The 21,014-nt window shown below is 34.7% G+C and overlaps 2 protein-coding genes across 25 annotated transcripts in view; one reads left to right on the top strand and one right to left on the bottom strand.

Moving 5' to 3' along the window:
- The window catches only part of LOC101885873 (NLR family CARD domain-containing protein 3), a 33,790-nt gene extending 25,228 nt beyond the window's left edge, over positions 1–8,562 (bottom strand). For 7 of the 20 annotated variants that reach the window (XR_012402487.1, XM_005161503.6, XM_073948252.1 and 4 more), the window contains exons 1-6: positions 8,296–8,562; positions 7,200–7,275; positions 6,790–6,840; positions 6,064–6,159; positions 3,664–3,768; positions 3,054–3,150 (exon numbers count right to left, since the gene is read on the bottom strand). Coding sequence is in view for 11 of the 20 variants with exons in the window: in XM_005161503.6 (XP_005161560.3) it covers positions 3,054–3,150; positions 3,664–3,768; positions 6,064–6,159; positions 6,790–6,833 (342 nt within the window). In the remaining 9 variants the exon portion in view is untranslated. The remainder of the gene's footprint in view (positions 1–3,053; positions 3,151–3,663; positions 3,769–6,063; positions 6,160–6,789; positions 6,841–7,199; positions 7,276–8,295) is intronic. The other 13 variants (XR_012402488.1, XM_073948248.1, XM_073948255.1 and 10 more) reach the window with 5 other exon arrangements.
- On the top strand, positions 7,670–20,548 carry si:ch211-226o13.2. 5 transcript variants are annotated; one of them, XR_012402599.1, is made up of 4 exons: positions 9,303–9,353; positions 9,664–9,813; positions 18,150–19,387; positions 20,050–20,548. XR_012402599.1 is itself a non-coding variant. In XM_005161507.6 (3 exons), exons 2-3 carry the CDS (start codon positions 9,729–9,731, stop codon positions 19,142–19,144), a joined length of 1,080 nt encoding a protein of 359 aa, XP_005161564.2. In that variant the 5' UTR covers positions 7,670–7,995; positions 9,664–9,728; the 3' UTR covers positions 19,145–20,548. The 5 variants fall into 5 exon arrangements, 3 of the variants coding, with proteins under 3 accessions (XP_005161564.2, XP_073804848.1, XP_068076195.1); XR_012402598.1 differs by having other exon boundaries at positions 9,303–9,358; XM_005161507.6 differs by lacking the exon at positions 9,303–9,353 and adding an exon at positions 7,670–7,995 and having other exon boundaries at positions 18,150–20,548.
- Positions 20,549–21,014: the final 466 nt, after the last annotated feature.

Raw genomic sequence — 21,014 nt, 5'->3', positions numbered from 1 at the left:
CTAGAGCCGCGTCTTTATGAAGAGAATACTACAAGCGAATCCGGATCTCAGCGTTTGCAGATGAGAACAGCTCTCAGGTAAACAATAATCCTCCTTAGACACGCAAGTTATTGTTGTCGAACTGTTACACTGTTAATCCACACGTGACTCTGAGCTCTCACAGAGAGAAAATGAAAACAAAACTTAACTGCAGCAAACTATAAAAGCAACACTTTACGCTTGTTTTGCCAACACAACTTGGTGTGAGTGTCGTCTAAACACTGTGACAGTAATGAATATTAATGAAGTTGCACAATAGAGCGCGCTGATTGGTTTGAACCAAGCCTTACTCATGCATTAATGCAGCACACTGTAAGACGTAATAAGACACACTCTGGCACAGACGTCCAGTCTGCACGCTGGAATACAACGCTATTATGTCATGACCGTGACGCAGCTTCAAAAATTCGTTTCAAACCGGAAGTACGAATTTGCTTGAAATAACGCAAAAACAACCAATTTACACTTTTTAGTGAAATATAGGTGTCCTAATAGTGTTTTTAGCAGTGTGGGACACATTTACAACTGTCACAGCTCAAAAAATTTGTTTTGGTGTTTCGTGACCCTTTAAGGTAAGGTTTGAGAAAGGCTCAGGGAGATTCTGCTTAACCAGATCAGCCCGTAACATGTTATGTATAATTTGAAGTCAGGTATGCATCTTTTCATCTTGGATTTATCTTTGATAATTTGATGTTTTGTATTGATCATTTATGAATTGACTGACTGAATTGGCATAATACATTTACCTGACTAATAAATTGTTATGTTTGAACATATTTTGCTCACTCTGTAATTATTAGTTCTAGTAGATTACGCTGTATCCTTGTTTCCGCACGTCTTGCGTCAGGTAAGTAGATGGACTAAAATCCAATTGAGATGGAGCATTGGGCACACTAATTGTGTTTTAGGGATCCGACTGACTCTTGATATTGATTCAAGTGTACTTAGGTGGAATGGGTGTTAATTTCCGTCTAGGTCAACAAGTTATTGCACGACTAACCTAGATTGGGTACCCGACCTTTGTTTGAAGATAATATTATTCTAAATTAAGTTCATATGGGAAACCATGGGCTTGGTGAAAACCTAAGTTACTATAGAGTCCAGTAGTCTGGTAAATTTATAATAATGCCATAACCTCAAATTAGAAATAAAATTGTCTTAACTCAAAGGTGTACATCTAAGCGGGACTAACTAAAGTATTTTAGAACGAGCGCGCTGGTAGCAGCCATCTAAAGTATTAGTCAATTACCTCTGTTTAATATTCAAGACTGACCGGAGTGTGACCGTGAGGGACGCCTTCGGCTGAGGCGATTTCTCTGAGCGACATGAGCACCCGAATGAACGGATGTGATAGTTACTAGTGAAGACAAAAGGTTTAAACATTTATCTAAATTATATATTGATATAATCTTCTTAATGTTTTATAATTGAAGTCAGATAAAACGAGGATAAATATATTAATATTCTAAACCACCTCATACTAAAATTGGAGTCAGATATGAGTTAAGTTTAATATAAATCAACATTGTGCACTGGAAAGACCGAAGATGCAGTGAACCTTCATCCACCATTGGATACCGTCATTGGACCAACTGGCCGGACCTTACACTTGATAATACTTGATTCTGATTAGCTGATGGATATTCAAAGGTTATTTTCAGATAAACACTCAGGTAAAGTAGATCCTGGCAGGTTTTGAGCACATTCACTTTCATATCACTATGCTGAATGATTTTAGATATTTCACAGCTACAACAGTCGAAAATCACATCAAAACCCAACAGCAGAAGCCTTTACATAAAATGTTTAAGAAACTAAGAAGCAGCTTCAGGACAAATACCTGATGAATGTTGGAATACATCTGAACAGGGGCTAAAGCTGCGGGAACCATAGTCAAATCAAGATCTAAACAAATACAGCTTTGCTAAAAACAGGGCCAAGGGCATTCAGATTTGAATGGCAAAGTATCTATTTTCATGTGTGTACTTTCATAATTACAACAAAACAATGTTTTTTTTTTTTTAAATAAGTCAGATTATTTTAGTGGTGCTAAGTCTTTTTTTCTTTTTTGAGTCTTCGGTCAACATGACTTTCACACTTGTCAGAAAACAGCTGAATCTCTTTGAATATTTGCCTCACAGACATACCTGCATTAAGCCTAAAACTACCACTTTTAAATAAATAAATTCTTTTTGAAAAAATTGTTCTGTGCTTTATAATAAACTGTATGAAGAGTACACAACGCAGAATTCTTCAATTTGAGCTCATTAACCTGCTAATCAGTTCCCGCCTCCGACATTCAACCCCATATCACATAGCCTACTTTCACTGAAAAATCACCACAAATGGTCTTGTTTGTTTGGACTCCATTTGTTATGTTTTGTGGTTTTAGTTTTTAAAATATTACACGTTGAATTATGAGCGATTAATGATGGATGGCATCATTCATGGCAGAGCTATTTAGCATCTGTTTGCTGAGGCACTTGATACCACCAGTTTCATTTAATAAGCAAAGTGCTGGGCTTCTCGTGTGTTCAGTGTTCAGCTGATTTCAAGTTGGACATGGTCGTTAAGAGTGAGTCTGATTGAGCACAAATTAAACTTTCACTTGCACAAACCAAATAAGAAGCATTAATTTAAATATAATTTCAATTACAAAACATTATTTTGTTGGTGACAGCACTTTTTTAATTGAATTTCCATTATTTTAAAATCAAATGCAGCACAAACCAAATCAAACATAGCAAATACAAGAAACACTATTTGGGCTGAATATGGAGCACTTGTTGGGGCTGAGAAACCTCAAACTGAGAGAACCACAAACCATTGTATTTTCTTTTTGCAGCACAAGCGATTAAGACGATTAATTTTGCAGAGGTTTATAGTTGGGTCCCTCAACTTCAACTTCACACATGTTATAAGATCCAGTTTTTAAGTCTTGTGAACACTTATTCTGTATGTGTTTCATGGAGTTATTTCAGTGACTTTAATGAATCAAAATGAGTTTTTCCCACCTGGAAGATCCATTGGAGATTGTCTTTGTGATTGTCTTTGAAATTCTTGTGGCTCCGGTAAGTCTCGTCTCCTGAATCTGCAAACTCATATTCAACACTGTTAACAGATAAAACTACTGTAATAAAACATTTAGAGGCAAACAGATACAGATATATCTTACAAACACTGACAATAATGAATGTTCTGTAGGGCCACTGTGTCACGTGTTAAATTTAGATGAGAAATCTCACACTAAAGTCATTATTGTGTTTAGCATCTGAAATATGTCAAAGACTAACTGTAGAAAGAAAAGTTTGATTTACAGTTTATTATTACACAAAAGCTTTAAGCTACAATAGCTCTAATTATTTTTCAGGAGCTTCATCAGTATTTAGATACCTTCACTAAACAGTTTTGCTTATAAACATTTTTGTGACATCTTTTTTGATCCACAAATGAATAAATTATGACAGAATTTGAATTTTGAAGTTACTGACACAGCAATATGACATTATTATTAATTACTTCACACAACTTATTCATTCAGGAATGACTCTACTCAATTATTGATTCACAATAATATGTTAGAAACAGTGTGTTTAATAATGTGTTTAATAAAACACTAAATACCTTTGGGCAGATGATGGTGTTTTCTCACTGAACTTAGGTGGATTATGCATTGACCAGTCACTCTTCAAAGACACAGAGCTGAACACACATGATTCTGATGTCACACTGAATACACAAACACACCAGAGGAAAAGAAGTGTCACCACCTGCTGCACTCTTTTATGATGGGCTTCATTTCCCATCAACCCCTGTGCTCCTGATTGTCTCTTTGTAGCAAAATGAGCTTATAATGAATTCATCAAAAGTTCTATTTAAGTGTTCAATGTTGTTAATAAAGCCTTACTTGTATCAATGTTCAAATTGTTTATTAATTGCACATAACTGGAGTCTCTAATCTTGAAAATGTTTGCTATATAGTTATTTCTTACAACCTGGAAATTAAAGTTGTATTTTGGAAACAATAACTAAGATAGTTTGTGTTTTATTTTATTTCTGTGTTTAGTTTGATTAGCAAACACTGAGGTTTTGGTGTGATTTGTCATTTTTCATTACATTTATATCAGGCTATATTAAATAGCTCTAATAATAGTTGGAAACGTGACTAACATGGGGTTTTGATGTAAGATCAAGTTCATTGGGCCAGCGGTTCTCAAACTTGGGGCCGCGGCCCCCCAGATGGCGCTTGGGTGACCGCAAAGAAATTCTAAATGAGAGAAAATCAATAGGCCCAACTGCATTATTTTATGTCCCATTCTATAGGTTAATGTATTTCTATATTATAATATGAGCTCAAAAGTAACGCAAATTTTAAGCTTTATGTTTGTGTCATTAAAATGCAGTTGATACTTTTGCACGCAGAAAAAGTAGTTTAAACGTGATGACACAAAATATGGCTTGATGGAATCCAGTGAGAGCAGACCACAGTGAACACTGCGCTTGAAGATTTGATCAATTGATTGAAGCACTGAAACCATGTCAACTCAACTGACATCTCACAAACATTAACATTGAACAAATATGAAAATTAAACATTAGAATCCTTAAAAAGTTTCTAAGAGGCAATAATAATAATAGTTTGTGGCACTTTATTTGTTTGTTTTTTTTTATAAAAAAATGTTTTTGAAGACTTTTTTTTTATGACTGAAGTAAATAAATGTGTCAAAAATAAAATGCTAAAGTAAAAAAGGCTACTTTTATCTTTTCTTTTTTACTATCTTTGTGTGTTAATAAAGTGCATTAATTGAAACTGAAATTAAGTCATTTGAAGCAGAAACAAGACAAAAAAATATGTCAATAAGAAAAGCATTTGTTGCAGTGCACACGTAAAACAACCCTGCAGTCTTCATTATAAAAACAATTAAAGTCAATTAATTTTTATTACACCTCCAAGTGTCTTAATTTCTTATGCACAAATGTTTTAAACTTTCTTGAACTCCTCACAGTCACAGGTCTTTGAAACACATGCAGATGATACTTTCACTCTCTTATGGTAAACTTTACAGTGATTCTACAAATCACGTGTGTTCTGTGGCTCCTGCTCAACTATAATTCACTCTCAACATAGCAGACCCTATGGTGTGGCTATTGTGGATATGTATATTGTGAATCAATGCTGAAACGATACATTGTGCAGCTCTAATATAAGTATTTATAAATTACATCATGTAAAACATATAATAACAAGGTGGCTGAATTTGCATGATGAGATAGCTCATGTGTTCATTACTTTCACTTTGACATTACTAATCAGTGAGATCACTCTTTCTCTCGTGAGAAATTCCTCTTTTTGGACTGGTTATGTTCATCCATGACATAAATTCTAGGCGAGAGGCTTCTAAAACACTAATATTTAAAAGTGGGGTACACATATGACAATCATTTACATTCGCAACATTTTTCAACATATAAAGATCATCTGTATGATGGGATACTCTGAATAGGAAGGCTTCATAAATCCCACATGAACCTTGTCATAAGCTGATTTTTGTGCTCAGATCTGCATTTGTTTCAGTGTTGGACTGATTAATAAGGACAATTGTGTTTGTATCTCTGTCTCTCTGCTCTGTGGATTATATTTGTTCCTTATATTGTCATTGTTATATTTTTGCCATTTGTCTGCCACCTTGTTTCTTGGATTATCTTGTTTTCGCTCTGATCTTTGTCATGTCTTTTTGTATTTTTATTTAATGGATGCTGCAGATGAATCTTTTGTCTGATCTTTTGACTCATAACTCATCATGAAAAGAAGGACATTTTACTACCAGAGTTTTTTCAAATTTTTTTAAAGACATTTGTCCTTATCAGGAGCATGGATAAATACATTTAGAAGAATTCAAGTCAGAAAATTATATAACACTGTTCTCATGTTTCTCACATATAAAGCATTATGTAACAAATAAAAATGTCTTGATGAATACTGAAACAGTCCATGTGTGACAAATAATGTAAAACATAAAATACCTTTTAACAGATGATGGTGTTTCCTCACTGAGGTTTGGTAGATGATAATCTTTAGACCAGTAACTCTTCAGAGAAACAGATGATCCTGATCTCACACTGAAGACACAAACACACCAGAGGAATAAACTGCAGGTGAAACTTCAGTCTCCTTTAAAAGAGTTTATCAGCCAAATTCGAGTTTGTGTAGTTTAATTTAGTGCAAACTAATAGTTGGCTGACGGTCTGGCTCATCAGGTCTGCTATACAGGAATCATGGCTAAAGAGACGACTGATGTGCTGCTTTCTCATTCTGCACAATTTCAGCTTCATTTAAAAACACATTTGACTCTTAAACCCTGTAATGGAAACTGTTAAGTAAAAAAACTCAACACAGAAACCAGATGAGGAAATCTAAAACACAAAACATTACTTTGTATCTATAGAAATTAATATAATCTGAACTGTAAGCTTAACATGCACCTTTTTTATTAAATGAAGTTCTAGTTGATTTTCATTTCCTGTCCTCTATAAGCTGAAACTTTCTGCATGACACATATTCAGCTCTGGTAAATATGACACCAGATCGAGCTGTCTGTAATCTAGAATGATCTAAACACGTTTCCTGAAGCTGTAAACTGAAGCTTTGGCCATCATGTGATCAGGCAACAGCAACACATATAACATTGTTGTTGGTCTTTGTTTTTCTGAGAAAGTATTGAAATAATGGTGTAAAAACAGAGTCAATACCTGTGTTTCTCTGAGAGAGAGTCCTTTACTCGCTCCTCTGCCATACTGCAGCTAAAACACCACCAATGCAAATATTAGCAGAGCTTTAAGGAAACAATGAGATAGAGGTAAAGTTGGTTTTATATTCGCATATTCGTTCATTTAGAAGTCTCTATATTGTTTATTATGTTACTTTTAAATATACGATCAGAATTAGGATGCAAGCATGACTTGAAAACACTGTTTATTAAACTGTGAACAATGTTGTACATTGATAGTCATTGGCTGCTAATATGATTTCGCTATTTAGAGTTTGAAAATAATACTTTCATGAAATTATATTATTAAGAAGAAAGTCAGAATGTGCGAATGTAAAACAAACTGCTGCTCTATTATAAACGCTGGACACGGAGAAGACAAGAAACACATACCTGGATAAGCTCTTCTTTTCTTCTTGTGGTTGTGTGGCGAGTTAGAGAGCAGCGTAAAGCTGAATACCGCCACCTGCTGTACAGGAGTGAGTATTATAATAATATTTTTACAGTTTGGTAAAATCAGTTTCATAGACCTCAATTTGATTTTCAAAAATTAAATTACTGCTTTCACAACTATGCTCTAATCTTTCTTTATGAAGTCTAGCACAGCTTGTATAATATTTAGTATGTATGAGGGTCTGATTAGAACAGCACACACATTTAAAGGGGTGGTCCACTACGATATTATATTTTAAACTTCAGTTGATGTGTAATGTAGCTGTGTGAACATAAACAGCATCTCTGAATGTAAAATATTCAAAGTTTAATGCAAAGGGAGACCTTGATTTGTACAGAGTTAGCTTAGCAACGCCTACAATTAACGAATTTTGGGGACTACAAAAAATACTTCCGCCCCCTGTGAGATCACAAAAGTTCGTTATTGCGCATCCCACACTGCGCAGGTAAAGGCCGTGGCCATAGGCGCTGTAACGTTACTGCAGAGAGAGAAATGCCATCCTGCTGTTTCCACAGAGCTGTTCTGTTTCTGTTGTTGGGCTTCCAAATGACACGACCCAAACACAGAAGTGCTTACAGTTCAATATTAATTATGTTCCAGAGAACTATAAAATACACAGCAAGCATGATTTGACAAAACACAGCTTCCAGAATCTCTCCCAGTTCAGTGCTGGATTCAGTTAAAATCTCCTCAAAGATGGAGCAAGGAGACGCTGTGAACTCTGAGTCATGACCTGTAAGTGTTTTTATTTGTTAAAATTGATCATGACATGTACAGTGTCTAACTTTAACGGTGTGTTGTAGCAAAGATGTAAACAACGGGAAATTATGGTAACCGCTAACGACTTAGCTAACGTTACAAATCTATATTTATCAAACGGCTGTAAACGCACACATACACATACACGCACTCTTGGCCAGCACCTGCGTCTCTCTGTGGGAGACGGCAGTTTCTCTCTATAGGCAGCTTTGCTATGCGTTTTACAACTCGGACAATAAAGTCGCAAAAGATATGTGAACGATTCATGTTACTTACACAGGCATATTCCGCATATGCATGAAAGACGTCCTGTAACGCGTTGATTTAAAAAAAATACAGCAATGATTTCCCAACTGGAGTGTAACATCAAAAACAAATCAATCCAGGCTCACAAAGGTCTCATCTCACATCTTGTGCTTTATTCTGTCACCATAGAAAATAACTTAATCCGAGCATGAGAGAAAAAGAACAATAAAAATCTCTCCCGCGCACATGCGCTTCTCGTGTTACAGATACTTCATCGTATACACGCATAAACACACTAAAAGGCACAGAAACAGTTAAAGGAGCCGCATCCCATTTTCACTCGTTACAGACACGTGTTGACTGACTGACTGATTACACAAAACGCGCGTGCTTGTCAGGGCGTGACGTGGAGCCGATCGGCGAATCACAGCATATTATGATGATGACCAATCAGAGTCACTTGAGGGTGGGCCTTTTAGAGAAACTAGGAAATATGACAGTCGTTTTCATGTTAGCTGAGTAGCTGTGTATAATCAAAGTGAGATTTATGAAAAAATAACACGATTTCCTTCAAGTTAAACATGAGCACACATTGCTTTGCATCTTATTAACACAACCAAGCCTTAAAAATAACATTCTGGACCACCCCTTTAACAAAATGGATTTGTGTAGACACAAAACAAACAGTGTGGCTACAATAATCTATTTTCCTTTCATAGCTATTTCCTCTCTTAATAATTGTGAGATTATTATTATTATTTATTATTATTATATTTCTTGCCATTTTATACGTTTTAAAAGCACTTTAAATGTACCTCAGGAAAGTCTCTTCTCCCCCGAACCCCTTATTCGACGTTGAATCAACATTGGTTTGCTATCTGGGAAGGTTTGTGTGTGAGAAAGAGAGAGAGAGACAGAGAGAGAGAGCAGATATAGTGTAAAGAGAAAAAGATGGGCGAAATGTATCAATAAGTCATGAATGCAACAGTAAGTGGCAAAAAAGCTAAACAAAAAAAAAAAGACTTTTATTTTGGCGTAGCCTGTGACGTCATCAGGCGGCGCCGCATCTGCGCTATGGTTCAACTGGAGTAAGGTTTGTTTTAAAACGTTTACAGATATAAACCAATTAAAAGTTAAAGTTCTGAAGTTTTAGGTTTTTTAGACGATTTTAAATTATGTTCCTGCTGTTGGAAATATTATTTTACCTTTTTATACAACATACTATTTCTATAATCTATAATCTCTCATTATTTGAGAGCTATTGTTTGGATAAAGTGTGTAATAAGTGTTTTAAAGAAACGTTTTACCCGATTTCTTTTTGTTGATTACTCATATGAAGACACTTTTAAAGAGAAGTTATTTTGTTTCTGTTCAATGTTTTTTTTTTATTTTAAACAGGATAAAGTGTCCAAACACAGAGAAAAACTCCTGCTTGAGCGACTGATCTCCACACTGTTATAAAGATGGCGTTTATTAAAGAGGAGAGTGAAGATTTGAAGATTGAAGAAACATTCACAGTCAAACAGGAAGATCTGCTGGAACAAACAGGTTCGTTTTTATTCTCAAAGACCAACTCAGTCATTTGATCCTCATTCAGATATATTTTAATAATAAGAATACTAAATTAAATCCATCTTGCAGCCCTGAGTGTACTGCCTAGTTCTCCTAAATGCACATAAGCACTTATATAAAGACAGGAATAAGTTTCTTTCTTGTTACTTGTTCTCATGTCTTTTGTCATTATTTTATGTATTATTGTAAATTCCTTTTTTTTTTTTACCAAATTCTTTATGGGTTTAAACTTGTTTCTAGTAGTTGTTACTGGTTGTTACTTATAGTATCAGAGTTAGAACCACATTATTATAATAACTAATTACCAGGGCTATTGTATTTAAACAGGGTTTCCGCGAATCATAAAATGTCTTAAATTCCAAAATCTAAATTTTAGGCCTTAAAAAGTCTTAAATTTTTCTGAAATATTGTGTTGTAGGTCTTAAATCTTTTTAAAACAAAAATTCATTTTCCTTTGTTCATGATTTACTACCCAATCTGGCCAAAACCCATACAATCACCAACAATCCATCTCAATAAAACTTTCAACTTTTTAATTAAAAAAGGACATTTTTACTCTGTTTATCATAATAGTTTAATTATTTCTTTTACAATAACATTTGTTTAAATGTGATCCGTGTATTTACTGCTGAGGACATTGACCTGGACAGATTGTTGTGCATAGATTTAGTTTATTATGGTTTTAAAAACTTTTAAAACATTTGTTAATTTTTTTTGTATTTTTTCAAAGTTTATGTTGGGAAAAAGTGTATGGATACAAGTAAAGGCTTATTTTTACACAATATTTAAAATCTTTTGCTAAGAAATATCTAAAATATTGTAATTTTATATTATTCATTTATTATTGTATTATTAAATGTATTAAAATCATAATATTCTTTAAGGGCAAATAAAAACCATTTTCATCTGGGCCATTTGAAAAATTCCTTAGCTTTTAGCCCTTCATGAGTATAAATTTTCACTCATAATGGTCTTAAAAAGTCCTAAATTTAACTTGGTGAAACCTGCAGAAACCCTGGTTTAAAGCATGTCAAAAACGTGGATGCCCACAATTTTAAACATGCTGAATGAAATGGACACTAAAATAATTAATTATTATAAAACATTGTACAGTAAACTATATTGATGATGTTTTGGGACAACATGAGGCAAAATAAACAAATTATAGTAGAACAATAACGTTTAGCATTGCACTGACTACAACTGGCCAACAAACTAGTCTAAAAATGACTTTTTCTGCTTAAGAAATGGATTACAGCATGCTGATGATATGCAAACATTTGAGTGTAAAGTTTATTAGAATTTTGACCATATTCTTTGTGTACACTGTAAAAAATTGCTGTTAAAAAACGGTCAGATTCTACGGTAAAATAATGTTTTTTAACTAAAACAGTAATATTCTGTTAAAAACAGTGCATTCTGGGTAACATTTTTGTTTTCGAGAAAGTAACCAACTGCAGAAAACTGTGAGCTAACAGAGTTCAGATTCGATGTTTTGAAGTCTGTGTTTAAAATCACACTTTGTGTCCTTGTTCACTATTTCATACACTAGTTAACTAATATAGTTCACCTGACAGTTTTAATGAACACTAATGAGTGAATTCAGACACTGATGAACACCTGCTGTTAATAATCTCAATTACTGAAGAAAATAAACAAGAAACACAAACAGTGACTTGAGTTACAACATTAAATAAAATCAAATAAAATAAAACAGCTTCAGTCTCAGCAGAGGATCATTAAACAACTCTACAAACAACAGCAGACACACACTTATTACTGACTGATTTGACTTCCATACTATTCTCATTGAGATCCAACAGAAATTAAGGTGTTTTTTGTGTCACCGTAATGGAGTGAGGGGCTGGTTTAGTTGGGCTCTTCACCCTTGAACTTATTAATTCAGACTCTCCAATTACTATAATAAAGAGTTAACAAAATGCTTGTATTATAGCAATCAAGTTGGAAAGTCAATAAATAGAGAAATCTATTTGTCTGAAATTAGTTCTGATAATTGTTTTTGTTATAAATCTGGAAGAAGGGTCTCATGCAATAGATTTTATGCTTAGTTGCAGCTATTGATTTAAATAATGAGAAGTGGAAACAGAAAAGATACCTCTGTAATTACTTAACAGTTAAGAAATAATATATAAAAACAGTTCAGTTATGACAAATACACACTCAGACCTGATGAATCTGACCTTGTATCTCAACAATGGTAACATCTCAAATGTTTCATGCTGCAATGCATGCTGGGAGTGGTACGGTACAAATATCCCAGCATGCATTGCGGTATAAACAAATGTTGTATAATGGTCTAACAGTTTTCTTTATTTGTGTTTGATTCTGCTGTTGTTTATGTTTAGACTTTCGGTTGCGTTAAATTGAACAGTTAAACTGTTAATTTTGTTAGTTGTCACCATTATTGAGGTTCATATGCTGATTATTGATGTCTCTTTGAGTGCGATTCACACCATAGAGCAGTGTTATTGTCCAAGATATTCTTAAAAACTTCCAGAAATCATTGCCATATATAGACATACAATGTAAAACAATAGATTTAACATTGAATAGGAGCAGTAAATTTTATAATACTAAATGAGAACAGACTCTGCCATTTAATAGCAACATGAACATCACCAGATCTTATTTAGGTTTTTGGCTGGCTTGCCACAACAAAGGAGCTTTTTAAACAAAGTTCTTAACAATTGCAGCAGCCAAGATATATAAATGTTAAAAATGACAGGGCTAAGAGCCCAACTAAAGCAAACTCTGTTCTCCATGATGGTGACGTAAAACTTTAACTTTTTGTTAAGAAGAACTTTAGTAGATGTTATACAAAAATACATGTATTAAGTAATAAGTGTAGCTGGTGAGGATGTTTGTAGAGTTGTTTAATCATCCGCTGATCATTTAAATGATTTAATCATTTGTTGTTCTTCAGGTTATTTCATTATAAAGCTGTGACTAAAGTTTTGTATGTTCTGTTCTTGTTTTTTTCCCTTTAGTATTTCTTCATTTGTTCATTGTTAATCCTCAATTATCATTTAATTAGTCAGTTAATTAATGAATTTACTTCAGCTTTGCTACATGTTTCTTGAACACTCAGTAGTGTGGACACTTCAATTAAAATTGAAGTATATGCTCTGGGGTTTAAAGGGTTAAAGGTGTGAGAGGTAAAAACACAGTGTAAAAATGTATTTTAACAGTAATATACTGTTAATTTACACAACGGAAGTAGACTGTAAAAAAACAGTATATTGCTGGCAACCACAGCTGCCAGTAGATTACCGTTAAATCAAGGAAAAAACAGTATTTTACTGTAAAACCTGAAGCTAATTTCTTCTGTCTGTCACCGTTGTGGAGGAGAGTAGAGCCAGTGTATGAGTTAAAGATGAACAATGAACTGCTGATGTTATTCTGCATGTTTCTCTATTTAAATATAGCGGCTGTTTAGTTGCTGATGCAGTCAGAATCTCTCTGGTGATTCCAGATTTACATGTATGTGTGCTGTTGTGAAAAATAAGACATTAGAGTTAAACCGAACTTTTCTAATTAACTAAAACAAGTTATCATTATAAGTATGCTTCTAAGCATATATAGCACATTACTTCATAAACTCATTCAGCAGTTGACCAAGTTGAGGCAGTTGCTTTCAGTGAGCAAAATGAGTTCACTTGAGTATTGTGTAAATCAATGTAGTCCATGTATTTTTACAGCAACATACTGTAAAATAACAGTACATTGCTGGCAACTGCAGCTGCCAGTATTTTACTGTTTTTTAACGGGACAATTTTTAACAGTGTACCAGCAGACATTGGAATCTTTTTGCTTGAGACTTTATTTAAAGAATTAATTTTTAGATCCTAAAAACAGTGTTATGCTGCTAAGGCATGGGACGATAACAATTTTCAAGGTATAAAGCTGACAAAATATTCTGCTATATCATTACTACTGTATATGTAAGGTTTTTATGTTTTAAGTTTTTCAGGACAACAGTATCTCCAGCAGAAAAGATATCAAAAGATGCCATTTTATAATTAATCTGTGTTTCTAAAACTAATGAAGACAGCAAAAGTCAATGATTTATTAGAATTATTCAGCCTGACATGTTTACTGCTCCAAAATAATTTTAAAGTTTCTCAAAAGAAAATACATTGTGTTCAAAGGGGAAAACTGTTTGTTTTTTTACCCAGACATATTAAAAAATATTCATTTTAGAGCAGTAATCACAGTACCATGAAACTGATATTTTTATTCAAGGTTATTAGAATTAGAATCTTATACTAGCCCTTGCCTAATGCTGCTTAATGTTGCAAAGTCAAAATTTCTATTTTTATTATTTTTGTTTGTATGTATAGTCATGAACACACTTGTTTGCAGAGCAAGTAGTGTTAGTTTTCTGCCATTTATTATTCCTGGTCATTTCTCCAAGAGGCACTTGAATTGGAAGTTCTAAAACATTAGCATATGAGATCAGGTCACTGCTATGACATGATTGACAATTTTTGTATGTCGCTGTTTGTCTTTGTGCTCTGTTTATGCTGAGAACTGATGCTGAGTATTCTTAGGGCTTTTCACACTTCAAATGGAGAATCCTGGGTCATTCCCACTCTGAATAACAAAATCCTTGGTTATCTGTAAGCACGTTCCACTCTCCTCATGCTATACCAGGGGCTAACAAATAATCCTAGATGTTCATTAACAGACATTACACATTCCCAACCACCGGGTAAACATTATTATTTGTATATTTATGTTGTCACTGTCCCTGATTAGACAAACAGCAGGTCACCTTTTTTTGATGGCATTTCTGCATCTTGTCAGGTATATAAAATGTCATCATGTAGGTCTTCAGCTAAGCCTTGGGACATGCACAAAGACAATAAAACAAAGACAAAAGTACAAGTGAATGAAAACAAGTTGCAAAGTATGTCATCTTGCTATCTCCTCATTACTCCAGTTTACAGCAAACTGGCATTAAGCATTTGCATTAGTTCATTCATTCATTTTCCTTTGGCTCAACTGGGCCGAAAAAGGAAAAAGTTGAAGAGAAATTGCTAGTTCCCTTCACAACCCAGGCAGTGTTTCCTCTAGGATTTTTTCCAGCTGTAGTGGCAGGCCTTTTTTGGACAGCTCTACCAACTACCTGTGGTGTTATTTCAATGACAAATGTCGTGACCCCAGTATTAGAAGTCGAGATCACATTTATGTAATAGCCTACAGCATGCAGATCTCTTTGCTTGTACATTTATGAATGTCTCTAATAGACCTACAGAACGATATTAATGCGTCCTGAAGTAAAGTGAAACGGCTATAGATCGTGTTTGCTGGCCTCACGCATCTGTCAGTCAGCCAGTCAGTCTGTCAGCACTTATTCTTAACGGGTTAAACAAATAATACACAGCACTACTACGATTACAGAGAAGTTCACGCTGTTATAATTCACTCAACCTTTTAATACGTTTTGACGTTTAATACGTTATTACTGGCTATTAAAAAAATTAAATGTTTTGAATGAGAAGCTGTAATGTAGCCGTGGCGGGATGAATTTAGTCATGGTGCCCCGCCATGGAAGAATTAATGTAGCGGAAACCATGCCAGAGGAGCAAATATATACATTTTCTACCCCATTAAAGGCTTCTTTCTCATTATGTAGTTAATAACAAAAGATATACCACGTGTTTTTGGCTGTGAGACATAGTTTGGACAAAGTTGTCTGTGATTGTCCTTTTGTAAAGTCATGCAGTGTAAAACTCCCTGTCGCCAATCCATCTTGCAGTGTAAACAAAGCAGTGACAAAACACTAACCCAGATAGTCATGCAGTGTGAAAAACATCCGTAACACGAATATTTTGAAAATCATGCAGTCTGAACTCAGCATTAGTCCCTTTATTCATCAAGGGTTACCACAGTGGAATGAACCACTATCTTTTTTAGCATATGTTTTAAACAGCGGATGTCCTTCCAGCTACAACCCAGTACTGAGAAGCATTTGCATGAGTTATATCAGTGTTTCCTTTAGGATTTTTTTCCAGCTGTAGCGGCAGGCCTTTTTTACACAGATCTACCAACTACCTGTGGCGTTATTTCAATGACAAATGTTGTGACTGCAGTATTAAAAGTTGAGTTCGCATTTATGTAATAGCCTACAGCATGCAGATCTCTTTGCTTGCCCAGGTAAAAAAAAAGAAAAAAGTGCACTAAAATGCACTTCAAGTATACTTAGTACACTTTTTTCAGTAATGTACTAAAAGTGCTCTATTTTCGCACACTAATTTTGTACTTAATGTACTAAAAGATAGTATTAAGTATATGTTAAGATAAACTTAACACCATCTAAGTGCACTCAACTGTGCTATTTTGAGACACACTGAAATTGATCTAAAATGTGCTTTTAACATACTATATCTGTATTTTTAAAAATATATATTTAGTTACAACTAGAAAAACACTGGAACCCTACTTTTAAACATTTAAATATATTTATGACTAATTTAAAGTATAATAGTACTATATTAAAAGAATATACAAATTGTAAAAAAAAAAGTGTGCTAAATACTGTATTAAAAGTGCTCTATTTTCCCAAACTAATTTTGTATTTAATGTACTAAAAATTAGTATTAAGTACATTTTAAGAACAGTGAAAGACCAGTTGCAATGAATAAAAAAAAGAGTCAGGAATGAAATAAAATAGAAGGAAATTTAATTACTTTTTTTGTAGTTTTGACAGCAAGAAATCAGCTTCAGCACTCTCCATGAGCTCCACAGGTCGACCTTCCTTACATTCAGGATACAGTGATATTTATGCTAACAGAGTCAACAAACCTTTGTCATTAGATTGTTTAGACATCCTCACGTAATTGGTTAGACAAAAGATAATTAAGTAGAAGGATAAACAGTCCAGAACAATTTTAGAATATGCAATATAAAACATATGTTTCCTTAGATTATCATATTATTGACTACACTGGATATACACAAACATATCATCCCTTCTGCATGCCCATTATTGGCTTTCCTGATCATTCCTTCACCCACAACACACACATACTTCAAGACAATAATGTTTTGGTAAGATTACCACACTCAAAATCAATTTAAGTGTTAGTGATAATTGCATTCACATTAAGTGTTCTTAAGTACAACTTTTGGGAAAATGTACTTCTACTATAATACATTACTAATAGATTTTTTATGTATTAACTTATGTTAAACTTAAACATTGTACTAAAAATCAACTAATGTTTAAAGCATTTAAAGCACACTTTTGAAAAACACACTACTAAAACTCTTTTGGGTGTTTTTTTCTGTAGTGTACTTTATTGTAGTACACTAAAAATTTATTTAAGTATTACTCGTATTTGGTATACTTTTGTCAAGTGTACTAAAGTCCTACTGAAGTATAAACATACTTATTTAGTATATTTATAGTGTAAAACCATCAAACTTTTATTTAACACAAAAAATAACAATGTACTAAAAATGTATTTGCGGGTATTTAAGTCTATTTTAATTGCATTTAATTATATATTTTTTTCACCTGGGATGTCATCTCCTCATCACAGTTTACAGCAAACGTGGCATTAAGCTTTTGCACAAGTTCATTCATTCATTTTCCTTCGGCTTAGTCCCTTTATTTATCAGGGGTCGCCACAGTGGAATGAACCCCCAACTTATCAAGCATATGTTTTCAACAGCGGATACCGTCCAGCTGCAAACCAGTACTGGGAAACATTTGCATAAGTTATTTACAATAATGCAAACTCACTAATATAAGCTGAATTATGCGTACTAGCTATAAACATGCAGGATTTGTCTCAATCGGGTCTTCTAAGCAAGTTACAAATGTTTAAATCCAGTGGAAGATACACATAAGGGAACACAACCTGAGTAATCTAAAGCGAGTGCATTTGATCATTTGCATTTAAAGCCACAGGCACAAAAACAGCTTGGTTTTTCTCTGACCCCCAAAATGAAATATTCTGCAAGGTATATGATCTGATTTTGAGCCGAAACCTCAGACACATTCTGAGAACACCAAAGACTTATTTTACATCTTGTTAAAAAAAAACAAAAAAAAAAACTCTCCATTACTCTCCATTAATAAGTTATCCCTTGGTTCTTTTGAGCACAAGATATTGTAAAAAAAAATGCAAGCTTCCTTTGTGTTTCAAAAGAAAGGAAATGTTTAAAACCACATGACGGAGAGTAAATGTTAATTGGTTATTTTTATTTGTGGGTGAATATCCATTTAATGCTTGTCGCTTTGAGCCTTCATTCTAAAGTTCACTTTTTTGTTGTTTTTTAAGACCTGATGGTGCTGAAAGAAGAGACTCATCAATGCAATGAAATGGAAGAGAAACATCAAGACATAATGGCTGATGAAAAACCCACACTGACTAAAAAGACTTCATCACGTGGAAGACCTCGGAAATCCAAATCTAAGTGTAATTTCAGCAGTAAACAGCGTAGAAAGACTTTTAGTCAAAAGCCAAAGCTTGATGTTCACATGAGAGTTCACACAGGGGAGAAACCTTGCACCTGCAAACAGTGTGGAAAAAGCTTCTATACTATAGGAAACTTAACAGTGCACATGAGAATTCACACTGGGGAGAAGCCTTACACCTGTGAACAGTGTGGAAAGAGTTTTTGTAAAAAAGAAAACTTTAAAACCCACATGAGAATTCACACTGGAGAGAGGCCGTACACATGCCAACAGTGTGGAAAAAGCTTCTATCATGCAGGAAACTTGATAATGCACATGCGAATTCACACTGAGGAGAGGCCTTACTCTTGCCCTCAGTGTGGAAAGAGTTTTAAGCAAAATGGCAATCTTGAAGTCCACATGAGAACTCACACTGGAGAGAAAAGATTTACTTGCACACAGTGTGGGAAAAGTTTTGTTAAAAAACAAAACCTTGACATCCACATGAGGATTCACACTGGAGAGAAACCTTACACATGCACAGAGTGTGGTAAAAGTTTCACATATAAAAGCTCACTCAAACACCACATGAGAACTCACACCGGAGAGAACCCGTTTGCATGTGCTCAGTGTGGAAAGAGCTTCTCAACCAAATCTAGCCTCATGAACCACATGAATGGTCACACTGGAACCATAGTGTTCACATGTGATCAGTGTGGAATTAAACTCACACGCAAAGACTACATTAGGCGACACATGAAGACCCACTCAAGAGAGAATCGTTTTAGATGCAATGAGTTTGGAAAGGGCTTTACCCATAAAAGAAGTCTCAGCGCTCACTTGAAGCTTCACAATGCAGAGCAGAGTCCTGAAAAATGAGGCCTTGTCCACAGAAACACAGGTATATTCAAAACAGCAGCTTTTTCATGTAGCTTGGCTGTTCATTCAAGTGAAGTTTTTTTATAAACTACTTTTGAGAGGATCACATGCTTATGATTGTCCACAGCTGGTCCAGCATTAGCTAACCCATGATTCACCAATCAGATGATTCCAAACTCACTATAAATAACCAGAGTTTTTTTTTTTTACCTCAGTTATTGGTTACATGCAGGGCCGGATCAAGCTGAACTGCCGCTCTAGGCAGAGGACAGTCACGCCGCCCTAAACCCCAATGTGAAAACGAAAGTGACCGGTTATGAAAATGAAGCAAGGTATCGTGTACCTCTTTTCTGCCGCCCTATGCTCGGATATAACTGAGGACGCGCGAGTGCTGAGGGATGTGTCATGGACACCGCCCTCTATTCTGTCGCCTATGCGCGAATATAACTGAGGACGCGGGTGGTGAGGGAGGTGTTGCAGACATAACTGAGGACGCGGGTGGTAAGGCAGGTGTCGCGGACGCTGCCCTCTCTCTCCGCGCTGGCCCTGGTTATGCAGTTATGCCGTTTGTTATAAAGTAGTGTCTCACAGACTGTACTTTGGTTTAAGGTACTTGAAGACGGATGAGTTAACATCACTGATGAGGACCTACACTATTATTTTGTCTTCAATAAAAGTCTTCTCCCTGTAAGAACTTTGGTCAGCTTCCTTATTTCATCTGTTAGAGTCATCTATACATTGGCAAGCCACACAAGAACGGTTAAGCCAAACACAGCAAAATATAACAATGTGCTTCAACAATAATATGCACCGATAACCATATTTGTGCACAGTGCACATTTGCAAATAGTTAATTAATTTACCAAACAAATGATCGGCTCTGAAAAGAGAATTAGAAAGATTAGGGAGGAGAAAATATTTGAGGAGATGCAGGGAACACTGTCCTACACCCTTAGATTATGGTTTTGATAATTCACATTGTCTGATTGTCACTCGCCTGAACAAACAAAGATTTGCCTCCAATTTTGTGCTTTTGTCTGCAATTTCACAAAACTTGTTAGTGGATAAACTCATGTGGTGTGAACTCGCCATAAGGCAATGACAGTGAGCGACCGATACAGACTCCCTGAAGCCCTGTTCAGACAATGCCATTTGCCAGTTACCACAGATCAGATTTGTGTCAGATTATGAGATTTTGACTTGATCAACTCTTGATGTTTTTGGGTAACAAATGAAGAGTTTGATTTCAAAACACTACACTTATATTTTGATGGACTGATTTGAGAAAATAAACAAGTTTTCTTTCTGAAAACAATTACACTCTCTGTACACAACTTGTTGCCTTTAAAGATGCAATAATGTGAAAACTCCCATATTACTACAAATAAATCTGTGTATGGGAAACCCCGTGTCTTCAGTGAATGAGAACATGAGTCATTTGTTAGCTTACATGCTAATTTCAGTACTTAACAGACTACTGAAGCACTTCAGCTATCTAATAATTCCAATTATTGTTTGTATGAAAATTTGCATTTAAATAAGCATATAAATTAGCTTTAATATAAAAAGCTTGTTTTTGAAGCTAAATCTATAACATAAGTTGAATGATTTGCACTGATATTATATTATAAATTGCCGTCTTGAACAATTGCTGCATCAGAAGTGTATATTTCTGGATTGTAAATGTATTTAGATTCATTATATTTTTATATTATGATATGTCTATAATCTGCAACAAAGAAGTGAATTGCACTGATTCTGGAGAAATTAGTCAAACTGACTCTCATGTGTCTTGAAATTGGCTGTTTGCTGCACTTGTGTGTCTTGTGATTGGCTGTTTGCTGCACGTCACACTTTATGCTGCATTTGC

The sequence above is a fragment of the Danio rerio genome, chromosome 4 (genome assembly GCF_049306965.1).
Source record: "Danio rerio strain Tuebingen ecotype United States chromosome 4, GRCz12tu, whole genome shotgun sequence".
Taxonomy (NCBI): domain Eukaryota; kingdom Metazoa; phylum Chordata; class Actinopteri; order Cypriniformes; family Danionidae; genus Danio; species Danio rerio.
The sequence above is the reverse complement of the archived record's forward strand: the minus strand, read 5'-3'. Positions and strand labels throughout refer to the sequence as shown.